The 27,832-nt window shown below is 47.6% G+C and overlaps 1 protein-coding gene across 3 annotated transcripts; it reads right to left on the reverse strand.

The window, feature by feature from the left end:
• On the reverse strand, positions 1–27,782 carry LOC142923714 (mucin-2-like). 3 transcript variants are annotated; one of them, XM_076064689.1, is made up of 18 exons: positions 24,780–27,779; positions 23,950–24,018; positions 23,539–23,832; positions 23,265–23,348; positions 22,835–22,987; positions 20,695–22,340; positions 20,236–20,285; positions 20,081–20,110; positions 19,158–19,261; positions 18,055–18,199; positions 17,311–17,449; positions 14,758–14,859; positions 13,870–14,064; positions 10,807–11,831; positions 5,827–5,952; positions 3,973–4,099; positions 1,687–1,724; positions 1–1,220 (listed from the first exon to the last, which is right to left on the reverse strand). In XM_076064689.1, the coding sequence occupies exons 10-14, from the start codon at positions 18,174–18,176 to the stop codon at positions 11,523–11,525; spliced, it is 867 nt and encodes a 288-aa protein (XP_075920804.1). In that variant the 5' UTR covers positions 18,177–18,199; positions 19,158–19,261; positions 20,081–20,110; positions 20,236–20,285; positions 20,695–22,340; positions 22,835–22,987; positions 23,265–23,348; positions 23,539–23,832; positions 23,950–24,018; positions 24,780–27,779; the 3' UTR covers positions 1–1,220; positions 1,687–1,724; positions 3,973–4,099; positions 5,827–5,952; positions 10,807–11,522. The 3 variants fall into 3 exon arrangements, with proteins under 3 accessions (XP_075920804.1, XP_075920805.1, XP_075920803.1); XM_076064690.1 differs by lacking the exons at positions 23,265–23,348; positions 23,539–23,832; positions 23,950–24,018; positions 24,780–27,779 and having other exon boundaries at positions 22,835–23,254; XM_076064688.1 differs by lacking the exons at positions 1–1,220; positions 1,687–1,724; positions 3,973–4,099; ... (4 more) ...; positions 17,311–17,449; positions 18,055–18,199 and having other exon boundaries at positions 19,162–19,261; positions 24,780–27,782.
• Between the last annotated feature and the right edge of the window lie 50 nt (positions 27,783–27,832).

Genomic DNA, 27,832 nt, shown 5'->3' on the forward strand with positions numbered 1-27,832 from the left:
TTTTGCATTCTCCATGTTTTTTCTTTATACGACTTAATCCCTCCGCCCCAGGAGTGATGGCACAGAGGTCACAGCGTTGAGTTGGTACCACTGTTCACCTGGGTTCGATTCCAGGCAGCTGCCTGTGGATATGTATATGGTCCTCAAGTGCAATTAATTTATTGACTGTCTGGTCACCAATGATTTATGCACTTGATTTAGCTCAATTCCAGCTGTGAGATAAAAAATGTCAGGTTGACTACCATGCAAATTACCTCACTCTCATTAGCAGAGCGAGTCGGAGGTTAAGGTGTGTAATATGTGTGTGGACATTAGAAATAGCTTCAAGGGATTTGTGAGGTCGCTTTATAATATCCGTTTTTGTGGGCTGTTTTCAAACACGAAGGACTGAACTTCTCTGGCAGAGTTCCATTCGTCTTCTGACGTGTCACCAATACTAAAATCAGGATAAACTGGGGGGGGGGGGGGGGGGGGGGGAATTACACCAATAAATTTCCATCCTGAAACCCACCATCAAAGCATAAGTTACCTTCATCTGGCACTGGGGATGTCGGTGCTGTTGACAGAGGAGCAGTGGTTGCTGGAGAAATCAGCGAGCAGCAAAACCTGACCTTGTAGTTGTAGCAGAATGGCATGGTCTGATCCGTGTGTGAGCATTTCAACCCCACGTCCTTGTTACAAGTGATTGCCTGGCCCAACTCCTCCCAATGGTGTGTTCGGGTATTTGTCCGCACGGCAGTCGATGTTTTCCACCAAGAATCCCGGTGCGCAGACAACTTTCCCTGAGGCTATGACCTTCTGGTACGACTCCTCGTCGCCATCGTTGTCGGCGTCCGGAGAATGTTCGCTGTACCACTCAGACCAGCTTCCTGAGCAGGGCACTTGACTCACGCTCGTCGTCGCTGTTGGCTGCTGCACGGTGGCACCTTCAACCGGAGCGCCCACCGTGGTCGAACGTCCCTTGGGCGGTTGCATCGGAGCCACGTCGGGCACAGCTGTGCTCGAGCCGACGATGGGTGGCTCGGTTGGGAGCGGCGGTACGGCGGTGGTGGTGGTGGTGGCGTTGTTCACGTCGATGGGAGTTATCCCGCACTCCACGGAGTCTTCCACCTCCCCGAGTTGCAAGCAAGTTTTGGTGGTCGCGCAGTACTGATCGGGGTCTAATTATCTTGATATGAAGGCGCCCAGCTCGTACAGTTGTTCGTGGTAACAGCATCCATCTGGATATAAAATATTAGTGAGCGTTATGGGGTCGGGGGGGGGGGGGTTGTAATAACTGGCTTTTGAGCAATTGATTGCTCATTCCACTGCTAACACACTGCTGGGTGGACAGAGGCGAGGGGGGGTTTGAGAAACCTTCACCATATTTTCAACTTCTGCGCTGGGAGATTGAATCAAACTGGCAGCCTCTGGATTGCAAGCCCAGTATGCCAAGCATTACGCCGCAGCAGTACACCAATGTTGGTTTAATCGCACTGGTTATGCAATTCATTCGAGGGTGGCTACGTATTATGAAAGAGATCGCAATAATATCAGCTAATGACACGTATGCAAAAAGGTGATTTTGAGACAACAAAAGGTGACCATAGCCTCGGTCTTCCCATCGTGCCTGGGCATGTCACAGGCCATCTTAAAGAAAAGGTTCCCCCCTGTCCCTGACATGAAGGAATGGCTGTCCTTGGGTACCTGGTATTTCGCAAAGCAGCTCAGCATTGTCGCATGTGCTGCAGTCACACAGAGAAGACACACAACAAGGGCAATTATACAGGCACATGCCGTTGTATTTATAAAATAATGTTCAAAGTGAATGTGATACTGGAGAGAACGAGCACTCAAGCAGAGCACATGGATGGCCGTCGGTGTCCAGTGGAAGAGGTTCAGTAATTCCGCACAAACCGATGGCTTTTCAATCACCAGTGCGCATACTCATGCCGTCTGCTGCTGCATGCAGCTTAAATTATCACGCAAGCAATGTTCCGACCGAATGTTTTCAGTTTATCTTTTGTGTTGCAATTGCCGCGATTGGGGATTTACCTTGTGACCTACGTTGTGACAGGACTGTAAATTATCATAATATAAACTATCTACATAAATAAAGATATTTAACCTGTATGTATCAAAAACCTCTAGTGTACTTTCCGACAAGGTAGGAAGCTGAAATGTGCTACCCAGTAAACTTTTATGACACAAATAGCAGGAGAAACAATCTGAATATTCGAGATTTTTTTTATTTTAAGGCCCCCAAATCTCTATTTTAAGCACTCAATAAACATGTTTGTTCGTGTCATTCAGCAGAAACCATTCAAAATATAACATTGCGGGTTTTTTTCTTTTGATAAAACGTTAAACAGCAATAAAATTAAATTTCGATTTAAAGCTTTCGTGACTGCAATGATTCATCTTCTTTGGTTCTTTCGGTAAAGTCACGTAGAATGAGAATAAAATAATAAATTGATAAAATAAAATAACACAATAATATTCTCACGACGTTTCGGCCACAACACAAGCGGCCTTCATCAGGTGAAGCGAGCGAGACTGTCTGGTAGGACAGCGCTGGAGTGAGAGAGCCACGTTCAGATCACGGCTTTTAAGCTTAGAGTCGCGGCATCTCTTCAGAAAGGTGAGAGACTCGATTAGTTGAGCCTTCTTATCCCGAAGTCTGTTGAATGATCTTAAGGATGTGTGGAACCGCCTCTACGGGGAGGGATTCCACACATCCTTAAGATCATTCAACAGACTTCGGGATAAGAAGGCTCAACTAATCGAGTCTCTCATCTTCTTATCCCGAAGTCTGTTGAATGATCTTAAGGATGTGTGGAACCGCCTCTACGGGGAGGGATTCCACACATCCTTAAGATCATTCAACAGACTTCGGGATAAGAAGGCTCAACTAATCGAGTCTCTCACCTTTCTGAAGAGATGCCGCGACTCTAAGCTTAAAAGCCGTGATCTGAACGTGGCTCTCTCACTCCAGCGCTGTCCTACCAGACAGTCTCGCTCCCTTCACCTGATGAAGGCCGCTTGTGTTGTGGCCGAAACGTCGTGAGAATATTATTGTGTTATTTTATTTTATCAATTTATTATTTTATTCTCATTCTACGTGACTTTACCGAAAGAACCAAAGAAGAGCAATAAAATTCTATCTTTTATTGTTTTTGAGACATTTCGGATTCAAGTGGTTTTGAATGAAAAAATAACACATGTTATGATGTTCAAATCTGAATAATTCCAAAACGGTAAAAGATAGGAGCTTCACCTCATAGAATATAAAGTTCATTTTTTTGTGTTCTTTCTAATAAAAAAAAAGAGCGTAATCTTTAAATTGAGCGATTTCTGATGGGTACGTCTTTAAATATAAGAAGTTGAATCAAGTTGTCAACACATTTGTGTTTTTTTTGCGGAAAATACCTAATTTTTTTAGTAGGTGTTAGTGTCTGATCGTAGATAAAAATTGTAAAAAAAAACATCAGGTTCATTTTTATATTTATTGAAAACTTGTGTCTGGCGAAGACAGGCTTAATGAACTAATTCTAATATAAACAATGATAATTATTTTTTCTTATTTTACCAGGTAAGGCTCACTGTACCTATTCAGCTCTTTTTCTTAGAAGCCACCTTGCCCACAAGTGAGAGCCCAACAAAGTGGCTTATCACGTGTCAATATATATCAGCCAAATCCTCTAAATGCGTGTTCCTTAATGTGGAGGGAAAAACCGGAGGACCCCGGGGAAAAATCAACGTGACCACGAGGAGAGAGACACGCAAACTCCAAATATAAAAGCGTCAGGGTCGGGATCGAACCCACGACCTCCTGCATAACAGGCGAGGCAGTCAACATCTCCTAGCCACCGTGCTAACCCATCGCACCACGGCAGCATCCGTGCATTCGGGACAGACGAAACATGTCAAATGGACGCGATGTTGATCCTTGAGCACGCGGTGTCAATGTGGGTGAAAGCAGAGGGATCTCACCAGATTTGGCAAGTCTTGACGATGTGGATCTGCTGCCTGGCCAGGATGACGTCATCCTCAACAAAGCAGCTGCAGTTGGTTTTTGGCACGCAGTATTGCGCGTCTGGCGGGCAGTGCGGGTAGCAGCCTGCAGCAAGAATAGCGGTCAATCGTCATCCCTACGGCTCGCACCAACACCAGGACTACCGTCACTACTAAGACCAAGGGGCCATCCATAAATGACGTCACGCGATTTTGGACGATTTTTGACCCCCCTACCCCCTTGTCACACGGCGTCACAAAAAGTCAGACCCCCCCCCCTCAAATATGACGTTACAAAGTTCTGCATTCTGATGTTGTAGGAGTGTTGTTATAACAATTCTATATTTATTTAAAGTTGCGCATTTTTATGTGACGTCACATTTCTCAAACCCCCCCCCCCGTCACACATCGTGACGTCATTTATGGACGGCCCCATAGCTCGCACCAACACCAGGACTACCGTCACTACTAAGACTAACACCAACCGCCATTCACCACTAGTGGCGGTTACATCACCACGGCACTTGTGCCATGCTAAGGGGCCATCCATAAATGACGTCACGCACCTGGGGGGGGGGGTCAGACATTTGTGACGATGTGTGACGGGGGGGGGTTAGAAATATGACGTCACGTCAAAATGCGCAACTTAATTAAATAGACTTTTTAAGCAATGTTTTCTCCTACAACATCAGAGTGCAGCATCACATTAAATACACACTACAATGACAATAGTTTAAAGCGATTTGAAGCATATTTTATTTTTGTGGGGGGTGGGGGGGCAGAGCTTTGTGACGTCATATTTGAGGGGGGGTCTGACTTTTTGTGACGCCGTGTGACTAAGGTGGGGGGGGGGGGGGGTGTTAAAAAAAATCGTCCAAAATCGCGCGACGTCATTTATGGATGGCCCCAAAGTGCACTTTGAGGTCACGTGAAGTGGCGAAGGCCCACTGGCAGGAGGTCACGGAACAGACCCAGGTGCCACGGGTTGAATGACTGGGATGAGTGGCAGATGCACCAACTGTGCTTCCCACTGCGCCACTGTTCTGCGTTTTAGCTGCTTGTTGTTGTGAGCGTCGCTCCTCTGCCCTCCTTTATTGCTGGAGGACGACTGCCGCCAACTCCCCAAGGAGCGTCCTTCTCGCGCCTCCCACAGGGGCCGATCTTGACACTGCTGCTGCTGTTGTTGTTTTCCTCGCACTTTCTGTTTATAGGTGGCGTCGTGTCGCCACTTTCGAAGGGTTTAGCCAGAGATCAATCTATTTAATTTTTGGTCCGTGTTTTAGGCAACTGAGAAAATGGGAGACGTCTTCTGGCGTTGCTTGGCACAAAGGGCAGCAGTTTGGGTCGTTTGGGTCGATTCGATTTTGGTAATCGGCGAGCATGGAGCAGTGACCTGCCGCTGCTCGTACCAGTTGTCGGTAAGTCCAATCAGCTCCACATCCTTCGGCTCCACATGAGTCCATCTTTTCTCTAGCCTGTGCCATGCCCGTTTAGTCCCATATATCTGGCCAAACAGATGCTCCTTGGGCATGTGGTGGCTTAGCATGCAGGCTACATAACCCAGCTAACGCAGCCAACCACTAACACCACCACTACCGCTATTAACATTGGCAACCAATGCCATCAGTACTGGCACCACCACTGCCACCACAACTATCACAATAATGGAGCGTTTTGTAAGGTTGCACTCAGGGTCAGCAGATCAGAGGAGGTGGACAAACGTATGCATTCAGAGGATGTTGATACTGACGATGATGACGACGATGACAATGATGACGACAAGAACGATTATGATGCTAATGAGTTGATAGTGATGATGCAGTCAAAACAAACCTTCGATGGGAGGCAGGGAACCTTGGTTCAGTTTCTGGAGGTGGCTGCAGGTGCTGGGAAGGGAACTGCATGGATTGCAGTGCCACGTGCATTCCGATTCCTCGTTGTAGAAGTCGCAGAAGACGGCTGAAGGTGGGGGGGGGGGGTGCGTCGCGCGGAGGGGAGAGGGATTAACAGAGGTAACATCATAAGAAACTCATCATTGGCATCGATCTCCGCGATGCCTGAAGGGTTGCACCACTAGCTCGGCACGACATCCAACGTTTCTCACCGCGCGCTAGGGGTTTCTTCAGGAATTTCATCTGCTAGAGAAGCTCGTAGCGCGCGAAGCAAAATGTCGGGAAAATCGTCCGGAGCAAAACGTGGAACGACCCGAAAAACACACCGTCAGGCTATGTGTGTGTGTGTGTGTTTGTTGAACTTCTTTCCCACCGTACGTAGCCAATCGTGCTAATCGGTGGTGTGGACTATACGGTAGACACCCTCTTAACGACGGCATTTGGTTCAACAAAACCGGTCATTAAGTGATTTGGTCGTTAAGCGAGTATAGTAAATACAGGCAAGTCCCCGGGTTACGGAAGGGTTAGGTTCCTGAGCAATATCCACAATCCGAATTTTCCGTATGTCGGAAACTGAACCATTTTCCCCGAAAATCACGATGAAATCCCACATCCGGAAATAGTTGTGCCTCCCCTACGGTTTGCACTCAGTGCTGTATCGTGCTGTTGTCCGTTTTCTATCACTACCCATGTCGTATCGCAGTACATACGCTCTGCACTTCTTATGATTCTTTCATTTGATCGAATATCTACCCTAACACTGCCCATAATTAAACTAATGGAACATAAACTGTATCCAATTGTTGATTTTAATATTCATTGTTAACAGAAAGCAGTCACTTCCGAATGTTTACCGTGCATTTGGCTAGACCTAGACTTCACATACAAAAAGACAAAGATCCCCCAGTATCGCCTTAACAGACTTCTAGGGCAAGTGCTGAGTCGCTGAGAGCAGAGTTGCTGTGTGCAGAGTGTCTGAGTGCGGAGTCTCTGTGTGCGAAGTCTCTGTGTGTGGAGTCGCTGTGTGCAGAGTCTCTGAGTGTGGAGTCGCTGTGTGCAGAGTCGCTGTGTGTGGAGTCGGTGAGTGCGGAGTCGCTGAATGTAGAGTCTCTGTGTGTGAAGTCGCTGAGTGCAGAGTCGCTGTGTGCAGAGTCGCTGAGTGTGAAGTCGCTGAGTGTGAAGTCGCTGAGTGCAGAGTCACTGTGTGCAGAGTCGCTGAGTGCGGAGTCGCTGTGTGTAGAGTCTCTGTGTGTGAAGTCGCTGAGTGTGGAGTCGCTGTGTGCAGAGTCGCTGAGTGTGAAGACGCTGTTTGCGGAGTCTCTGAGTGTGGAGTCGCTGTGTGCAGAGTCGCTGTGTGCAGAGTTTCTGAGTGCGGAGTCGCTGTGTGCAGAGTCGCTGAGTGTGAAGACACTGAGTGTGGAGTCGCTGTGTGCGGAGTCGCTGAGTGCGGAGTCGCTGAATGCGAAGTCTCTGAGTGCAGAGTCGCTGAGTGCGGAGTCGCTGAGTGCGGAGTCGCTGTGTGCGGAGTCGCTGTGTGTGGAGTCGCTGTGTGCAGAGTTGCTGTGTGTGGAGTCGCTGAGTGTGGAGTCGCTGTGTGCAGAGTCGCTGAGTGTGAAGACGCTGAGTGTGGAGTCGCTGTGTGCGGAGTCGCTGAGTGCGGAGTCTCTGAGTGTGGAGTCTCTGAGTGCAGAGTCTCTGAGTGTGGAGTCTCTGAGTGCGGAGTCTCTGAATGCGAAGTCTCTGAGTGCAGAGTCGCTGAGTGCGGAGTCGCTGAGTGTGGAGTCGCTGTGTGCAGAGTGTCTGAGTGCGGAGTCGCTGTGTGTGGAGTCTCTGAGTGCAGAGTCGCTGAGTGCGGAATCGCTGAGTGTGGAGTCGCTGTGTGCGGAGTCGCTGTGTGCAGAGTCTCTGAGTGTGGAGTCGCTGTGTGCAGAGACGCTGTGTGCAGAGTCTCTGAGTGCGGAGTCGCTGTGTGCAGAGTCGCTGAGTGTGAAGAAGCTGAGTGCAGAGTCTCTGAGTGCGGAGTCTCTGAGTACGGAGTCTCTGAATGCGAAGTCTCTGAGTGCAGAGTCGCTGAGTGCGGAGTCGCTGAGTGTGGAGTCGCTGTGTGCAGAGTCGCTGTGTGTGAAGACGCTGAGTGTGGAGTCGCTGTGTGCGGAGTCGCTGAGTGCGGAGTCTCTGAGTGCGGAGTCTCTGATTGCGAAGTCTCTGAGTGCAGAGTCGCTGAGTGCGGTGTCGCTGAGTGTGGAGTCGCTGTGTGCAGAGTCGCTGTGTGTGGAGTCGCTGAGTGTGGAGTCGCTGTGTGCAGAGTCGCTGAGTGTGAAGACGCTGTTTGCGGAGTCTCTGAGTGTGGAGTCGCTGTGTGCAGAGTCGCTGTGTGCAGAGTCGCTGAGTGTGAAGACGCTGAGTGTGGAGTCGCTGTGTGCGGAGTCGCTGAGTGCGGAGTCTCTGAGTGCGGAGTCGCTGAATGCGAAGTCTCTGAGTGCAGAGTCGCTGAGTGCGGAGTCGCTGAGTGCGGAGTCGCTGTGTGCGGAGTCGCTGTGTGCGGAGTCGCTGTGTGCAGAGTCGCTGTGTGTGGAGTCGCTGAGTGTGGAGTCGCTGTGTGCAGAGTCGCTGAGTGTGAAGACGCTGAGTGTGGAGTCGCTGTGTGCAGAGTCGCTGAGTGTGAAGACGCTGAGTGTGGAGTCGCTGTGTGCGGAGTCGCTGAGTGCGGAGTCGCTGAGTGCGGAGTCTCTGAGTGCGGAGTCTCTGAATGCGAAGTCTCTGAGTGCAGAGTCGCTGAGTGCGGAGTCGCTGAGTGTGGAGTCGCTGTGTGCAGAGTGTCTGAGTGCGGAGTCGCTGTGTGTGGAGTCTCTGAGTGCAGAGTCGCTGAGTGCGGAATCGCTGAGTGTGGAGTCGCTGTGTGCGGAATCGCTGTGTGCAGAGTCTCTGAGTGTGGAGTCTCTGAGTGCGGAGTCGCTGTGTGCAGAGTCGCTGAGTGTGAAGAAGCTGAGTGTGGAGTCTCTGAGTGTGGAGTCTTTGAGTGCAGAGTCTCTGAGTGCGGAGTCTCTGAGTGCGGAGTCTCTGAATGCGAAGTCTCTGAGTGCCGAGTCGCTGAGTGCGGAGTCGCTGAGTGTGGAGTCGCTGTGTGCAGAGTCGCTGTGTGTGAAGACGCTGAGTGTGGAGTCGCTGTGTGCGGAGTCGCTGAGTGCGGAGTCTCTGAGTGCGGAGTCTCTGAATGCGAAGTCTCTGAGTGCAGAGTCGCTGAGTGCGGAGTCGCTGAGTGTGGAGTCGCTGTGTGCTGAGTGTCTGAGTGTGGAGTCGCTGTGTGCAGAGTCGCTGTGTGCGGAGTCGCTGTGTGTGGAGTCGCTGTGTGCAGAGTCTCTGAGTGCGGAGTCTCTGAATGCGAAGTCTCTGAGTGCGGAGTCTCTGAGTGCGGAGTCTCTGAATGCGAAGTCTCTGAGTGCAGAGTCGCTGAGTGCGGAGTCGCTGAGTGTGGAGTCGCTGTGTGCTGAGTGTCTGAGTGTGGAGTCGCTGTGTGCAGAGTCGCTGTGTGCGGAGTCGCTGTGTGTGGAGTCGCTGTGTGCAGAGTCTCTGAGTGCGGAGTCTCTGAGTGCGAAGTCTCTGAGTGCGGAGTCTCTGAATGCGAAGTCTCTGAGTGCAGAGTCGCTGAGTGCGGAGTCGCTGAGTGTGGAGTCGCTGTGTGCTGAGTGTCTGAGTGTGGAGTCGCTGTGTGCAGAGTCGCTGTGTGCGGAGTCGCTGTGTGTGGAGTCGCTGTGTGCAGAGTCTCTGAGTGCGGAGTCGCTGAATGCGAAGTCTCTGAGTGCAGAGTCGCTGAGTGCGGAGTCGCTGAGTGCGGAGTCGCTGTGTGCGGAGTCGCTGTGTGTGGAGTCGCTGTGTGCAGAGTCGCTGTGTGTGGAGTCGCTGTGTGCAGAGTCGCCGTGTGCGGAGTCTCTGAGTGCGGAGTCCCTGTGTGCAGAGTCGCTGTGTGTGGAGTCGCTGTGTGCAGAGTCGCTGTGTGTGGAGTCGCTGTGTGTGGAGTCGCTGTGTGCAGAGTCGTTGAGTGTGAAGACGCTGAGTGTGGAGTCGCTGTGTGCAGAGTCGCTGAGTGCAGAGTCTCTGTGTGTAGAGTCGCTGAGTGCAAAGTCGCTGAGTGCAGAGTTGCTGAGTGCGGAGACGCTGAGTGCGGAGTCGCTGTGTGCAGAGTCGCTGAGTGCGGAGACGCTGAGTGCGGAGACGCTGAGTGCAGAGTCGCTGAGTGTGGAACCGCTGATAGCAGAGCTGCTGAGTGCAAGATAGGTGGGGTGCAGAATAGACAAGAGCGGGGAGAAGTCAAGTGTATGTGACCGTAAAGAAAAGAGATTACTTATTACTCCGTGTCGGTGTGAGGATTTTTTAAAGACACTAGACTATATAGCAGTGTACACTACACTACTATACACTACACTACTATATACTACACTGCTATCCACTAAACTACTATATACTACACTATACACAACACTACTATCTACTACACTATACACAACACTACTATATGCTACACATTTGGCTCTATGGAGGCCCGTGGTTAAGTGATTAGTCGTGAACAGGGGTGCTCGTTAAGAGGGGTTCTAATCTCCTGTGAAAACACATGGGGTGATTTTTTTAAATGGTCGCTGTCATCGTGGCCATCATCATCATTATCATCCTCGCTTCGGCAACCCAAAGCCCCCGGTCGGTCAGTCCGCATTTGCTGGGAAGTCGCTCCCTCTCACACGAACCGTCGTGTCGGGACAATGGCGCCGTGGGAGATGCGCTGAGCGGCTGAGCAAACCGTTCATTGCCCGAGGCCGAGCGGCCGGGTTTGAGGAGCAAAGAGGACAAACGAGCAGGCCGGTGAGTGGAGCGACCGTGACCACCTACCGCCCCCCCCCCCTCCCCCTGTCACATGCATTCCACTCACGGCAGCGGTCGGGAGTCCTCCACTTGATGCACACGCCGGCCTCGTGCAGACCTGGGCGTACGCAGCCACCGCAGTGCAGAAGCACTCGCAGTCGCTGCCATCGCATGCGCACGAGTCGTGAATGCACGCCTCCAGGAACGGCGCATGGTCCACCTGGGTCAGGACAAGGGGAGCGAGGTGATATTGGAAATCCGCGATCAGTCGCCGACAGAAAGACAAGGGAGAGGCGCAGCCACGTCGGGTGTCGAGGACGTCCACAAAACAACAACAACCGCCGTTCACCACTAAGTGGCGGTGACGTCACCACGTCAGGTGAAGAAACGGGACTCTCCGGAAGACAGCGCTGTCTTCCGGACAGTCCTGTTTCTTCACCTGAGGAAGGCTACTTGTGTTGTGGCCAAAACGTCGTGAGAATTTATTCTGTTATTATTTTTTAATTATTATTTTATCTCCATTCTACGTGACTTTACCGAAAGAACCCAGAAGATGAATCCCTGCAGTCACGAAAGCTTTAAATCGAAATATAATTGTGGCTGTGTCGGGTGGTGGCGGATTTAACGACACATTTATATTCACACGATCTAGCCCAAAAAAAACCATATAGTTGTATGGTGCACACTACCATGGCCACGGGGAAACCACAGACAAGCAGGAAGGCAGCCAGAACCAGTGTCAACAATTGCCTAAGCTCTGTGGTCATATATTTGGGTGTCTATTTATATCATTGACCCCTCCACTTGCTCCTCATGCCTTCTCATCGTGGACCATCGACGACCCACGGGTAGTGGGTCGTGGCATGAGCTGAAGACGTCACTGGCGAGGACGTAACACTGGCGCAGCGCCCACGCTTGGCGGTGCGGATTCTGCTGGCAAGGCTCCGCCGCCTCTGTCATGGCGGCGCAGCTCTCCTTTATCCTCCAACTGTTGCCGAACGCCAGCACGGACGCGGCCGTGGAGCCGTCGGCCGCTGTCAAGTCGTCGCTGTCGCGCCCATTGTAGTTGCCGCAGAGGCCGCACAGGGTGCTCTGGGGTGGGGTGTGGGGGGGGTCGGGAGCGGGGTGGCACCGAGCCGTGAGCGAAACGAAGCCGAGAGTTTACGACTCCCGGGCAGCCCAAAGGGGGTGACCCCCTCGGATTCGCGAGAGAAACTGTATCAACTTGAACTCGTTTGATCCTAATCTAATGATTATAATTATCCGGTGGCTTCCGGTGGGGAGGGAGGGTGCAGATTTTCATGTCAGAAAATCACCAAACATCATAATTTAAAATAACCTCATTTTGGGCATTCTTGTATGACATAACTTTTTTTAGGTGTTGCCGTATGTTTTCAGCGTTTACTATCGTAGTGTAGTAGTATAGTAGTTTAGCATAATATTGTAGTAGTAGTATAGCAGCATACTAAAGTAGTATAGTAGTGTAGTAGTAATGTAGTAGTATAATAGTGTAGCAGTATACTATAGTAGTGTGATGGGACTTTGTAGGATGAACGTTGAGAGATTTATAAGGGGCACGGGATGACCAATAAGGTCTGAATTGGTCTGTAATAAGGTAGGGCACTAATAAGGTGTTGACAGGTATGAATCTAAGATCGGCAGTTCATGCGCATGTGGAGGAGTAAAGTACGCAGCTCCGATCTCTTCCGGGACATCTCGCCGGTGTAGGACTTTCTAGAACTCCCCTCTAAGAGGCCGTTCCGTCGGCATGGTTATAAGCAACCATTTGCAGTGCTCCACAATTCTCTTTGTCCCTAACACCTCTCTTTGTCCGGGCAGTTGGCTCGGCAGTTGAGCGAGTGGCTCGCAATCGAAAGATTGCAAATCTCTGGTTGGGAGGTGACAACTCGGCCTCCATAATCCGTCTGGGATCTATATGCTGATTAAGACTCTTTGGGGAAGTCTGAATAATCATTTGAGTAGGATAAAAGTGTGGGTTTTTTTATTTAAAAAATACAGTGAGGGAAAATAGTATATGATCCCCTGCTGATGTTGTACGTTTGCCCACTGAAAAAGAAATGATCAGTCTATAATTTAAAAGTTAGGTTTATTTGAACAGTGAGAGACAGAATAACAACACCAAAATCCAGAAAAACGCATGTCAAAAATGTTATAAATTGATTTGCATTTTAATGAGGGAAATAAGTATTTGACCCCTCTGCAAAACATGACTTAGTACTTGGTGGCAAAACCCTTGTTGGCAATCACAGAGGTCAGACGTTTCTTGTAGTTGGCCACCAGGTTTGCACACATCTCCGGAGGGATTATGTCCCACTCCTCCTTGCAGATCTTCTCCAAGTCATTAAGGTTTCGAGGCTGACGTTTGGCAACTCGAACCTTCAGCTCCCTCCACAGATTTTCTATGGGATTAAGGTCTGGAGACTGGCTTATAATCTCTCGCTCACCTCCATCTAACAATAATAAGCGGAATAATTAGTATTATTCTACACGCACAGGTTTCGCTCTCCCCGTTGAAAAGACAGAACTCGGACACGCGATTAATAGTAGACGAGTGGGAAAGGAAGTAGGAAAATGATCCCGGTGCCAACAGCTGCCCAAGCCCTATGGACCTCGATGTGTTAATGTTTTTCAGCTAATTATTAAGTGCTTATACACATATACACAAAGACAACCCATGTGCCCGAGAGGGCAACAACAACAACACCACTACCCCATGCAGATCGAAACAGATGGCTATTAATCCACGTGCTCCACTGCCAACTCTTGGCGAGCCAGGGTGTGGATCCTCCTCAACGCCGCATCCTAGGGGAAGGGATATTCGCAACATCTGTGTGGTGATCCGCCAAACCCTCGCTGCTGCCTCCACGGAGCTTGATCACACCGCGGGGGAGGCAGCCACGTCCAGCAGCAGCATAGCAACCACCGTCCATTTCTATCTCCTGTACATTGCACCACCTTGGCTTTGGCCCTGACCGTGTACTTGGAGTCGACCTGTGACGAAGATGCTTGTGCGCTGGTCCCACGTGACCATGACGCCACCACCACCTCCAGCACCATCACCACCAACCACCACCAAAATCACCACCAACACCACCACCGCGACGCTGACCTTGTACTTGGAGTCGACCTTGACGAAGATGCTCGTGCGCCGGTCCCACATGACCATGATGCCGATGCCGGTCTGCACGATGCGGTAGAGCCCCACCGAGTGGATGGTCAGGTCATCCACCATCGCCGGGATCTCTCCGGCCACGGGCACCACCATCACCTCCCCGGCCACCATGTGAACCTCCACGTTGTAATCCTGTAGTGGACGAGGAAGGGAGAGAGGGAGGGAGAAGACGGAGGGAGGTGAGGGGGGGGGGGTTACAGAGGGAGGTGAGGGGAGGGAAAGTTTGAAGAGGGAGGGAGACGACAGAAAGAGCCCAGTGGCCAAGCACATTCGGCATGGACCCTGATGCCAGGGAATAAACTAAACTGGCGATGGGGGTGAGGGAACCTGTCGTCTAAACTTCCTGGACCTCCCCTGGCCCGTGGATACCGCGAACTTTTGCACTCCCTCGTTTGCACACTCAATTGCTATGCTAAGAACAAAGAGCCAGCGAAGACTTACTCTTTGGTTCTATTCGGTAAAGTCACGTAGGTAAAAAATAAAACAACAAAAATCACGACGTTTCGCCACAACACAAGCGGCCTTCATCACAAGCGGCCTTCATCAGGTGATGAAGGCCGCTTGTTTTGTGGCCGAAACGTCGTGATTTTTGTTGTTTTGTTTTTTACCTACGTGACTTTACCGAATAGAACCAAAGAGTATGGATCCTTGCAGTCACGAAAGCTTCAAATCTAGAACAGCATAGACTTATCGAAGAAACCAATCGACTCGCGCGTACACCGAGACGCGCAAGCTCATCAACTCGCAGCGCTTGGAAAGCTCGCGCTTAACCCAGCCCGCGTCGCAGCGCGGTCAGCCAGCCATTGGAGTGGCTCTTGACTTCACCTTGATGTAGAAGCGGATCGCCTTGGAGCAGCTCGAGTCCACAGCGCTGCAGCCCTTGCCGGTGATGATCTGAAAGTTGCCCTCGGCTGTGGAGCAGTAGTCCTGGTCGGCACAAAGCGAGCGCAATTAGGTGATCCATCCATCCAATCGTCGTGCATCCCTCCGTTCGTCCATAGGTAAATCCGTCCATTATGTGCGATCATTCTCCCCCACCCAGTTGTGGCGCTGCCTGCTGTAAAGTGTATAGTGTACTATACACTATACAGTAAACATTACTATACACCACTATACGCTACACTACACACTATACTATACACTACACTATACACCACTATACACTACACTACACACTATACTAGACACTACACTATACACTACACTATACACTACACTATACACTACACTATACACTACACTATACATTACTATACACCACTATACACTACACTATACACTACATACTACACTATACAGTAAACATTACTCTACACTACTATACACTACACTACACACTACACTATACACTACTATACACTACTATACACTACACTACTATACACTACTATACACCACTACACTATACACTACCTTATACTACCACTACACACTGCCTTATACTATTATACACTACACAAGTATACTACACTACATACTACACTATATACTACACTATACACTACTGTACTACACTGCTATACACTACACTACTATACTACACTTTACACTATACACTACATACTACACTTTACACTATGTACTACACTACACTATATACTATACTACATACTACACTTTACACTATGTACTACACTACACTATATACTACACTACATACTACACTTTACACTACATACTACACTACACTATATACTACACTACACTATATACTACACTACTATACACTACACTATACACTCCACTACTAAACACTACACTACTATACACTACACTTAACACTGCTATACACTGCACCACTGTACTACATATTATTGGTTCTTTCGGTAAAGTCACGTAGAAGGGAAATAATAAAATAATAAAAGTATAAAATAATAAAATTATCACGACGTTTCGACTGCAACACAAGCAATCATCATCAGGTGTCAAAACCACAGCAAGAAAATTTGAAAGAAAAAACGCCACTTTTTTCAAATTTTCTTGCTGTGGGTTTCACACCTGTTGATTATTGCTTGTGTTGCAGTCGAAACGTCGTGAGAATTGTACTATTTTATAGTTTTATTGTTGTATTGTTTCCCTTCTATGTGACTTTACCGAAAGAACCAAGAATATGAATCCCTGCAGTCACGAAAGCTTTAAATAAATTTTTTACTATACTACACTTTAGACTATGTACTACACTGCACTATATACTACACTACATACTACACTTTAGACTGTGTACTACACTACACTATATACTACACTACATACTACACTTTACACTGTGTACTACACTACACTATATACTACACTACTATACACTACACTATATACTACACTTTACACTATGTACTACACTACACTATATACTACACTAAATACTACACTACACTATATACTACACTACTATACACTACACTACTATACACTACACTACTAAACACTACACTATACACTCACTACTATACACTACTAAACACTAGACTACTATTCACTACACTTAACACTGCTATACAATACACTACTATACTACACTTTACACTATGTACTACACTATATACTACACTACTATAGACTACACGATACACTACACTACTATACACTACACTACTAAACACTACATTACTATACACTACACTAAACACTACTATACACTACACCACCATACTACACTTTACGCTATGTACTACACTACACTATATACTACACTGCTATACACTACACTATATACTACACTACTATACACTACACTACTATACACTACACCACTATACACGACACTACTATACACTACACTATACACTACTAAACACTACACTACTATACACTACACTACAATACACTACACTAAACACTACTATACACTACACTATACACTACTATACACTACACCACTATACTACACTTTACACTATGTAATACACTACACTATACACTACACCACTATACACTACACTACTAAACACTACTATACACTACACCACTATACGCTACACTATACACTACTATACGCTACACCACTATACTACATTTCTTTTGAACTGCTTGTTGTGTTTAGTTTGTTGTCCTTACCCCGCACCTCCGATTAGCACGGTTGGCTAAGTACGGTGCGAAAGAAGTTCAACACACATGTAGAAATGTCGATGTTTGTAAGTCCCGACCAAAAACCAGTTTCCTCTCATGCACTTTGATCCTCTGGCTCTTCTTCTGCCCTTCACACCCCCCCCCCCTGGTTCATGCTTATTCTTCTTTGTGCGTGGCACCTCGAGATTTTATCGTGAAAGGCGCCTGATAGTCACAAATTATTGTTACGGATTCATTATGAATTAATGAATTCACTCGCCCGACGTCAGTCCGTGGCGTGCGTGAGCAAGGCGCGTCCGTTCTGGTGCCCACCTGCACGATGCTGGAGTCGCAGTTTCCGTCGAAGACGAACCTCTTGCCATCGAAGGTGATGTAGTGGCCGTCCCCGTACATGCGGCACGTGCCAGGGTGCTCGGCCGAGTTGCAGCTCCACGCGCCGCTGCCGCTCGTGCTGCACCCGCGCACGCGCGCGACGTCTCAAAGGGAGGGGGCGGCGAGCCCTTCAAACCCCTTAGCCCAATATTTTCTCTCGGAATAACAACATTTTTTATATCCCAACGGGTATTTGGTCAAGTCTAAGGAGACTCAAAAGTAGGTGGCTTCCGCGCCACCCGGATATGACGTCACAGGCCGGTCCCGGCTGCTTTCACAATGTCATGGATGCGCTCCTGGAAAACCCCGTCCTCGCAAATCGGATACCTTTAATTCTCCCATAAATGGCAGAAACAGTAGACGCGTCGCTTGCCCGTGTGTATTTTTCCTCCTTATCAGCCACATTCAACGGGGTTTAAACGGTACAAAATTCACCAACGCACTTAATAATTATACAAAAGCTCGCTGCGCCAAAATGACACTGGAAACTGGACCATGTCCAAACGTGCTCGGAGTCTTGTCGGAAGACGCGCCGTAATTCAAGTTTCTGCGTCCTAAACCTATGCAGGTGAAGAAATGCTGTTGTCTTTCCCCCCCCCCCCCCCCACACAAAGCGGTAGCCATCTTAACGCGCAGCCACCAGGCTCGGGACAGCCGCGCCGCGCTAAGCCCCCACTTGCTCACCACACGTTGCAGTCCACCTTGATTGTATCCCCCTTGCCATAGACAATGCCGTGGTGCCGGCACGGGCAATCCTCCGCGGGATACAGTTGCCGTTGTCGTCTGGGATGAATCCATCCCCGCATGGGCAGTCCGATTCGCACGGCGGCTAAGACGGAGGCCGAGAAGTGGGGCAAACAACAGAGGAAGAGTAAGAAGCCGGGGATTCGCCTTTCGCTCCGAGCCATCCATCGCGCAATGCCTGTGCTACTAGTCTGGCCAAGAGGGCATCGAAGAAGGTCGCTTTTTCCTCTCCATGTCAAAGTCCGTCTTTAACGCCGAGCAATTATCACTGTCGCACGAAGGACACTTTTCGGCTAAGGTTTTCCCCTGCTGATGTCGTGGCTGTAGTGGAGTGCCCAGTGACTGCCTCACTGCTGCAGCAGAGAGAATTCGGAGTGAATCAAGTTGTCACGGGGGGCGATCGATGCTCCAGCACTCACCGATTCACTCCAGTCAGCTCCTGATTGCTCACCGGCAGTCAGTCGCCTGCTGGTCGCTCTTCTATCGCTACTACTACCGTGGTTACTCGTTCCCGTGAGCTTCACTCGCCCGTGTTGAAGACTCTATCTCTACTGGACACTAACCGTTTCGTCCCGTCCATACTGTGTTCAACCACCACCATCACACAGGTCAAAAAGCTTGTGCCCTGAAGCATACGATTATCACTGTTGCTAAGCACAGACCAAATAGCTTAAAAGCCAGTAAAGGACATTTGCTAAAGTCTGAATTCATATCCCACGGTTTAATACTTTATGTCCCCATGCTCAATGCATGACATGGGCAAAAGACAAAGCTACCCGAGTGGCATGGAACAGGTAGTAAGCCACTTTGGTCTGCGCTATTTCTAAAGAAGAGTAGCAAAGCGACGCTAACTTTATCCTCTTAAGCCCTCTTGTCGTGGCCAGCAGCCCTCAGACATTGGCTATTTAACTGCTGAATCATATTGCTGATGCTGCTACTGCTGCTGCTGCGATCATACAAGAGAGCATAGAACAGAACCCTCTGAGTGGTGGGTGAAAGCCAACCCCGTGGGCTGTGTCTAAGGGGGGGTCGAGTGTACTCACGCAGGGCAAGTTGATGGTCTGGCAGGTCCTCTCGCAGGCCTTCGTGTGGCTCCTGCCTCTCAGGGCGCTGCCATCGACCAGGAGTTGGAGGGCATTTTCGACCTCTGCCCAATGACATTTCACCATGGAGGACGTCAAATACAAAATATCCCGTGCCGCCATTCGCGAAAAGAGTAGCAGGCCAATGCGCACGCTGGGCACGTCAAAAACACAAATTTGCCAATTTCGAACACAAAAAAATTGACCGCAAATTACTCGATTAGCATCACAACGACAACAGCCGCTATTTGCCACTAAGTGGCGGTGACATCACCATGGCGCATGTGCCAGGCTATGTGCATGTTAAGGCCATCATGTGAGGTGTGTTGAACGCTAACCGCCGGCAGGAGGCCATGGGACAGACCCTCCTGGCACCATGAGAAACGGTGCGATTGCCAAAGGTGTTCGTGATTTAATTCTGTTCGTTGAGATGGGCCGAGGTTGCCCGGGAGGGAGGTAATTCTACTGTTGAGCGGTGCGAGGGAAGAAGCGGACAGAGAAGTGGACGTGACCTGCAGTGTGGTGAGTGGGTGGGTGGCTGAGTTGGGTGGTGAGTGTGGGGAGAGCGGCAGTGTGGCGGTTAGCGTGCTGCGCTATGGACCCGGCGACCCGAGTTTGATTCCCGCTCACGACCAATAACGCTGGTGAATATCTGAATCGGTCCTGGGCCTCTCCTAGGTCGACTCAGCTGTGCTGGCCTTGCTGACAGTACTTACCCAACAACAGCACATTAAGGCTATGTGGGGGGTCTTTTTTGTCTTTGAATTAGTAAGCGAGCGAACGAGTTGGTTGAGTGAGTGGGTGAGAAAGTTAGCAAGTGAGCGAGTGAGTTGTGAGCCGTGGTGGTGGTGGTTGATGCGGTCTGTGAGGGCAGGCAAACTTACGGAGGGGGCTTTCACGTCGCATTCTTCCGCCTGCGGTCACGCGGGGATACAGAGAGCGCCAAACATCGGTGAGAACCTCGCGTGGTGGCAGTGTGGTCAATGGTATCGTTTGTGGTGTTGGTGGTGGGGGGGGGGATTGGCGCTGCAGGACTCACCGAGCATGGTGATGGGGTTTTCGCACCTGAGAACTCCGTACTCGCAAGCACTGCCAAGGAGACACATCAACATGGCGTGGTTAAAGCTCTCATGTGTACTAATTCACCCCCCCCCCCTCCCCTCCCTGGGAAAGTGACATGACCCGGCTAGAAAAAAAAGCCAGAAATCGATTATTTCAATTGTTGGTAAGGACAATCCTTAGAGCAAGCCAAGGCACGTGCAAATGGCGCGGCGATGTCGCGTCATTTGCACGTGTTATTTAGTGAATGTCACGCCGCCACAAAGGCATCATTTGCCCAGGCCCCTGGCCCTGCTTGGCAGATGTTTCAGCTATAGCTCGGCACTTGCTAACGGCCAGTGGGGGGAAAAAAATCCCACCTATACCGCGAAGGGTCACTCTGCTCTGGCTCGGCTCAGATGCGGCAGTGGAAAAGGCCCATGAAGGCGACCATTCATACCAGGCTAGATCGCCGACCCAGTAGAATTTCCCAGGCGGGACAATGTCGTGACCTGTGTAGCATGGGCACTCGATGCCCGGAACACACTCTCCCTCGTGGTCCATGAAAGTCCCCTCTGCACACACACAGCCTGTGGGTTACAGAGAGAGGGAGAAGGTCAGAGGAGGAGGGCCAGAGAGCGGTGCCAATGTAGAGGCTCAGTTTCAGTTTCTTTATTTTGGTATAGCCCTGTGAGCCATTCGGCTCTTGAATCGGGTGCAACCACAACAAACAAAAAAACAAAAACACGAACAAGAAAAACATCTTAAAGTGACTATGTGTGACTGTGCAAACAGAAAATCCATGAAAAAAACAGCAAAAATATTCCTGAGAAAAGCACCGTACACCAACGCTGTGTGCAAAAAATCCCAGTGGGATGCAAGTCAAACAACAACAACAACAACCACAAGACAACTTAGATTAAGGCCATCAGTCTAACTCCGTACTACAACAAAAACAAACATGTCCAAACCCAAAAACTTTTCGAAATCACGAAAAATAAAGCCATAATTGCAACGTAACAGTGATCATAGGGACTATGACCGGATTTTTACAATAAACTACATAAATAACATGTAACACCAAATCCTAGAGCCATAGCTGGCTGCATGAGTTACTCCACAACAACAGAAGCATCAGTCGGAGTATCAAATTTTTCAATGCACCTTTAAGATCAGCACGCTAAATCAAAATACAGAAAATACTTTGCTGCGTCATTGGGAGCGAAAACATTTTATTTCATTTTACGCCAATGAATAGCAGTGGCAGCTAGGGGTGTACAACTCCTCTAGAGCAGTTTTGAGAGAAGATCTCATTGGTAGCGATTCAAGTTGCAGTTTATTGGCAATAGCATTCCAGACCCTGGGGACATCAATAGCAAAGGCCCTTCCTCCAGTTTTTGTACGGCAATAGGGAATTTGAAGCTGGTATATGAGCGAAGACCTGAGGCCAAATTTGTTCTTTGAAACAGAGAGGAGATCCAGAAGCTAGTCTGCGGATTTTTTTGTAAGTACATCGTGAATAATTAAGATCTGGTGCACAAGCCGTCGAACATTAAGAGATGTTACGTTTGACCCAATGTAGATATCACAGTGGTGAGACCTATATGAGCAGTTCAATGTAAATCTTAAGGCCGAGTGACAAATTGAGTCAAGCGTCTTCAGTACAGTACTTGGGGCTGATTTATACACGATGTCACAGTAGTCAAGTAGAGGCAGTATGGTAGCGTTTATCAATTCCAAACGAAACATTGGGGGGAAGCAGTGCTTGTGTCGATACAGAAAATCTAATTTTAAACAATGGAGCGAGTTTGTGAAATCTGACCCACGGCAACCACCCCCCCCCCTCTGGCCCACCCAACTACCCAGCAGTGTCAATGAGTTAAGTCTGTCGGGCAGGTTACAAAGCAGTGGGTAAACGAGCATAATATGAATGTGATGATAATATAGGACCCTGCCTAATATAGGACCTTGGTTCTGGCTCCTTGTTGCTGGAGGTTGGAGGTGGGGGTGTCTTGTCCTTCGATCCAGTTGGTTCTTGAGGAGGAGGGCCACTCTCTTCAGGAGCTGGCTTTGTTGGCTTTTCCTCAACCGGGGGTTTCGGTGTCACTATGAAAGAAAAGCAAGGGATGGATGTTGACAGAATTAAGATTGCTCATGCATTCTCAATAACTCCTTGTAAAATGTTGTAAACAACCTTCAGACGATACTTTTAATCTGCATCTCAAATGAGTTACTTGGAAGTGTTCCAAAATAATGTACAGCTTTGCCAATCCACTGTTCAATTAAAGCCTCCCCAAGTTGTCTGGGTTTGTGGGATTGTTTGACCGCGCTTCATCATTTTCTTTAGTGTGAGTGTGGGAATCATGGATGGGGAAGCATGGAAGTACAGCACAATAAAGGGTTCTGGCATTCTGCCCTCTGTATTCCACATTGTAAATATTCAGCCTTATGACATCGATTATGCAGGTAGTCACCCATCTAAAATCATCCATGCGTCACCATGTTTAGTTTCTAGCATCTAACGAATTCAGTCACATTCTGTGTGATTTGAACCTAAGCACTATACATCCTGTATATATACTCTGACAAAATGAACACACCTGGCCCTTCTGCGGGCGATGGTCCTGGCTCCTTGTTGCTAGAGGTTGGAGGGTGGGGTGACTTCTCCTTCGATGGAGTTGGTTCTGGAGGAGGTCCACTTTCTTCTGATGCTGCCTTTGTTGGCTTTTCCTCAACCGGGGGTTTCGGTGTTACTTTGAAAGAAGAGAAAGGGATAGATCTTGAAAGAATGTACATTTAAAAGACGTGGGAGCATGGACGTACAGCACAAAAAATTAGTTTAGCATTCAGACCTCTGCAGCCTAAAACTTTCAGTTTATAAATCATGTTAACTGCCGTGGTCACTCATTCATACCATCCAGTTACAATCATACTTCGCCTCTGAGATCTAAAAATGTAGTCGCATTTTGCGTGAATTGATTATGAGTATTATACATCCTGTGTATATATATTCTTAGAGCATGGACACACCTGACCCTTCTGGGTTTGAGGGTCCTGGCTCCTTGATGCCAGAGGTTGGAGGTGCGGGTATCTTGTCCATCGATGCAGTTGGTTCTGGGGGAATAGTGCAAACCTCACTGATTGGCTGTGCCAGGTGGTGGTGCATTTAAAGACACATTTACCTGATCTAAAAAAAACCTCAATTTTGAATGATGGCATTTAATATATTATCCATGTGATTTTGCAACTAATTCCAGAATGGTATCTGGGCTTGCTTTAGATGGAGTTGGTGCAGGGGGTTCACCTGCTCTGGAGCAGCAGAATCTGACCTTGTAGTTGTAACATGGCAAATAGTCCTGATCGTTATTAGAGCATTTCAAGCCTGTGGTCTGGTCACAAGTGATCGTCTGGCCTAATTCCTCCCATGGGGTATTCGGGAATCTTTCTGCTTTGCAGTAACATTTTTCCACTGATGAGTCAGGCAGACAGACCTCTCTCCCCGAGTCTATAATCTTTTGGTAGGATTCCTCATCTCCGCCATTTTCTTCATCAGGATATTGATCATCGTACCAGTCAGACCAGCCTAAAGCACAATCTTCTGTAAACATAGAACATTCATCAGTGATGAAATTCAAACAGATTATGGAAAATATTTAAACCATATGTATGCATTAAAACAGGCCTCAAGACTATCTTACCACACTCCAATCCTTACCTTGTTTGGTGGGTGTTTCATTTGGTTTTGTAGCCTCAATTGGTTGCTGTGTTGCAGGCACAATCAATTCTGCAAAAAATATAAGTGAATTATGGTGTGTATCGCGTAAAATAATACACATCATCATCATCACTGAATATTACATCTCCCAAAATAATGTTTGTTAGGACAGGTAAGCAGTTATGAGTTTCTATTGATTGCATTGAAGTGGACCCATCCAAATGTTGGGTTTACAAATTGAAATGGATGCTGCATCATTTGACCAAATGGCTGCCTTTTTACAACATTCGATTTTGTTAAAAACGTTCTAAACATTGACTCATAGAGACGCATGGAATGGGGGAATAATAACTTCAGAAAATTAGTATCTGGAGCACTGTTAACATCAGCAATTGGGAAATTAGCCAGGTGTAGTGTGTGTATTAAATACGTGTATACCTGTAGCATGATGTTTATCTATGTAGCTTGCATACACGGGCAATGTATTTTACTTGAATTTGTTTACTTTTCAAACGTCTATTATTTTAACGTGGATTATAACCTATCATGTGAAGTCACAAAACGTGTTTAATCTAATTTAAAGTGTTTTTGATCTCACGTGTTTCGAATATATTCATAAGTCAAATATTAGAAAAACTGCCCAAGCATTATGCTTATTTCCCAAAGTATCGGTTTTCAATGTTGAGTAAAAGCTGTCTTTGATCTCAATAAAGGTACAATACTTCTGATTGGTGGAATGTTTACAAGGTGAAGGACGGTCATGTTACTGACGTGATTTATTTTAACTAGAAGATAATTGATGTTGTTCATGTTCCCATTGTCATAGTTACCTTCACCGATAGTGATGATCTCTTTAGGCACTGGTGGGGACTTTGGTTTCCTTTTCGTTGTTTCCGGAGCAGCTGCTGTTGGTGGTTTCTCAGGGGCCCCTTTGGTTGGGGCCTGAGTAATGGGTGGTGGAGGGGGGCCACCTGATTTGGAGCAGCAGAATCTGACCTTGTAGTTGTAACATATAAACATGCCTTGATCGTCATGAGAGCATTTCAGGCCTGTGCTCTTGTCACATGTGATCGTCTGGCCCAATTCCTGCCATGGGGTATTAGGGAATCTCTCTGCTTTGCAGTCATTTTTTTCCACTGATGAGCCAGGCAGACAAACCACTTTCCCTGAGGTTATGACCTTCTCGTATGATTCATCATCTCCACCATTTTCTTCATCAGGATATTGATCATCGTACCACTCAGACCAGCCTGTAGCACAGTCTTCTTCTGCAAAGATACATTCTCAATCAGTCTTCAAACGGTTACAATGTATATATGAACTCCATTTCTCTAAGATAATGTTCTGACAGCTATAAAATGCATCATACCTATGAATGCGCCGTTGGTAGGAGTGTACAGCGAAATATGTATTTACGTACAGCAAGGATACAGTGAGCCTCTTAATCATGAAAGGACTGTACATAGAGCTGCCGAATTTTCGTTGAGTATCAACCCGAAAGACTGATGAGCTGCAATACCCCTTCTGTTAGCACCACCTTCTTTTACGAAGATACGGTCACTCAATAACTCTGACACAGAGTGACCTACTGCTTCGTAAGTTCCTCCTATTCTGCTACCAACCCAGCCTAGAGTCTGTGAGTCATACCCTCTTCCAGTAAATGAGCCAAGGTTGGGACCAGAACACTGTAAAGTGGTACAAAAGCCCAAATTAAAATGCTTCAGGACACTAGCATAGTCTTTTTGCAACCGGGAATGTCCCGGCACAACCAGAACAACTGGTTGCTTTGACTGAACATATGATGTATTCATAATAAAGGTTTTTGGGTTAGATCGCGTTATTTATAAATGTGTGGTAACCCTCCACCACCCGACACGGCCAATCAGCAAAAAGTGTCACGTTGAGAAAAGACAAATAGTTCACTACTTTAGCCCACCGGTGTGTTGAAGAGTGAATCCACAACATTTACAGTTTGAGTACGACGTTTCGCTGGTAATTACATCCAGCATCATCAGGGAATTCGCCAGAATGGCAAAGCCCTCACTTGATCCCGGTCTTAAATAGAGCAGCAGGGTGACGTCATCTTTTAACTCATTCAGGTGCAGTGATTTGAGGCAGAGGGGGGGGTATTGTAATTATATAATCGATTGGTAATCAGTCAATGGTTATGATTAGTAATGAGTTGTAGATTAGTATTAGTTGCGTGTGTTTGTGTGATTATATGCTATGTTAGTAATACGTTCATTAGTATGTGTTTCCCCTATAAGGAATTGTAATATGTATTATTTAATAATACGCTTCCAAGCCGCACTAATCCTGTAGCTGATCCTAAGTAGTGTACCTTTATTATGAATCATAGTGGACGCGAAAGCCTACGTGTTAAACTGATATGATTGTATGTAATATATTATCCACATGTGATCTTGCAACTAATTCCACCATGGTACTTGGGCCTGGAGTTGGGGGTGATGGTTCTGGCTCCTTGCTGCTGGAGGTTGGAGGTGCGGGTGTCTTGTCCTTCGATCCAGTTGGCTCTGGAGGAGGAGCGCCACTCTTTTCAGAAGCTGGCTTTGTTGGCTTTTCCTCTACCGGGGGTTTCGGTGTCACTTTGAAAGAAAAGCAAGGGATCGATGTTGACAGAATGTAGATTCATATTCTTAGTTTTTTCGGTAAAGTCACGTTGAAGAGAAACAACAGAATAACAAAATATATATAAAACAATAAAAAATTCTCACGACGTTTCGACCATAACTCAAACGGTCATCATCAGGTGTGTCGGTTTGCATAAATGTATTTTTAAAACGGCATATTTATTTATTTATATTTAAAAAAATAACGTTTGCGTCACGCGCAACGATTGGCAGTTTGCCCAGGACTAGTCCATCTATTTTTTGAAAAGAGGAGGGGGGAGACGAATTTTTTATGTATGCTGTCTGAAAGCCACTGTAAGCGTGAACAATCAATCAAGAACTGAAATGATTTATCAAATCTTTCCAATGATTGCTAAGATAGAATCCATCTTCTCGGTTGAAATTGTCTCTGTGCATGTATATGTGGATAGCCTCATGAACGAATCTCTCATGGAAGCCAGATGGCTTACAAAGAACCTCCGTCTTGGAAAAGTCAATGGCATGTGAGCCTACTGAATTAGAACAATGATCTGCTACGGCCGAGGTGTTGGTCCTACCGTGTTTAAGGTCTGCTTTATGTTCACGAATGCGGTCCGAGATATGGCGTTTGGTTTCTCCAATGTAACTACTACCACAGAGGCAACTTAGTTTGTAGACACCAGGGTATTGTATGTCCGGAATCACATCTTTTACAGACGGAACCAGATCACGGATTTTATGTAATGTGTTGAAACGGACCTGGATCTTGTGTTTATTCAAGGTTTTGGAGATCTTTTTTGTGATCCCAGCAATGTAGGGTAAAGTGATGGTTTTGAAAGGCTCCTCAAGAGGGTTCTTCTTCATGGTTTGAGTGATAGCTTCGCGGATTGTATAGTCGGAGTAACCATTAGCCCTAAGAGCTTGGTGTACGTGCTTGAGTTCACTGCTTATGTGTTCCTGGTCGGATATGCATTGGGCTCTATGATACAGAGTCTTGATGAGAGAATTCTTCTGTGATGGATGGTGGTGGGAATCCGGTTTCAGATAAGCATCCGTATGGGTAGCTTTCCTGTAGACAGAGTGGCTCATTGAACCATCAGGTCTCTTTTTAATTAGGACATCCAAAAAAGGTATCTTGCCATCTATTTCGACTTCCATGGTAAATCTGATGGCTGGGTGTATGGAATTGATGTGGTCGAAGAATTGGTCTAGAGCAGGCCGGCCATGTGGTCCGTTTCAACACATTACATAAAATCCGTGATCTGGTTCCATCT

Source organism: Petromyzon marinus, unplaced genomic scaffold (genome assembly GCF_048934315.1).
Source record: "Petromyzon marinus isolate PM22_M1 ecotype Great Lakes invasive population unplaced genomic scaffold, UKy_Petmar_22M1.pri1.0 PM_Scaffold_6, whole genome shotgun sequence".
Classification (NCBI taxonomy): domain Eukaryota; kingdom Metazoa; phylum Chordata; class Hyperoartia; order Petromyzontiformes; family Petromyzontidae; genus Petromyzon; species Petromyzon marinus.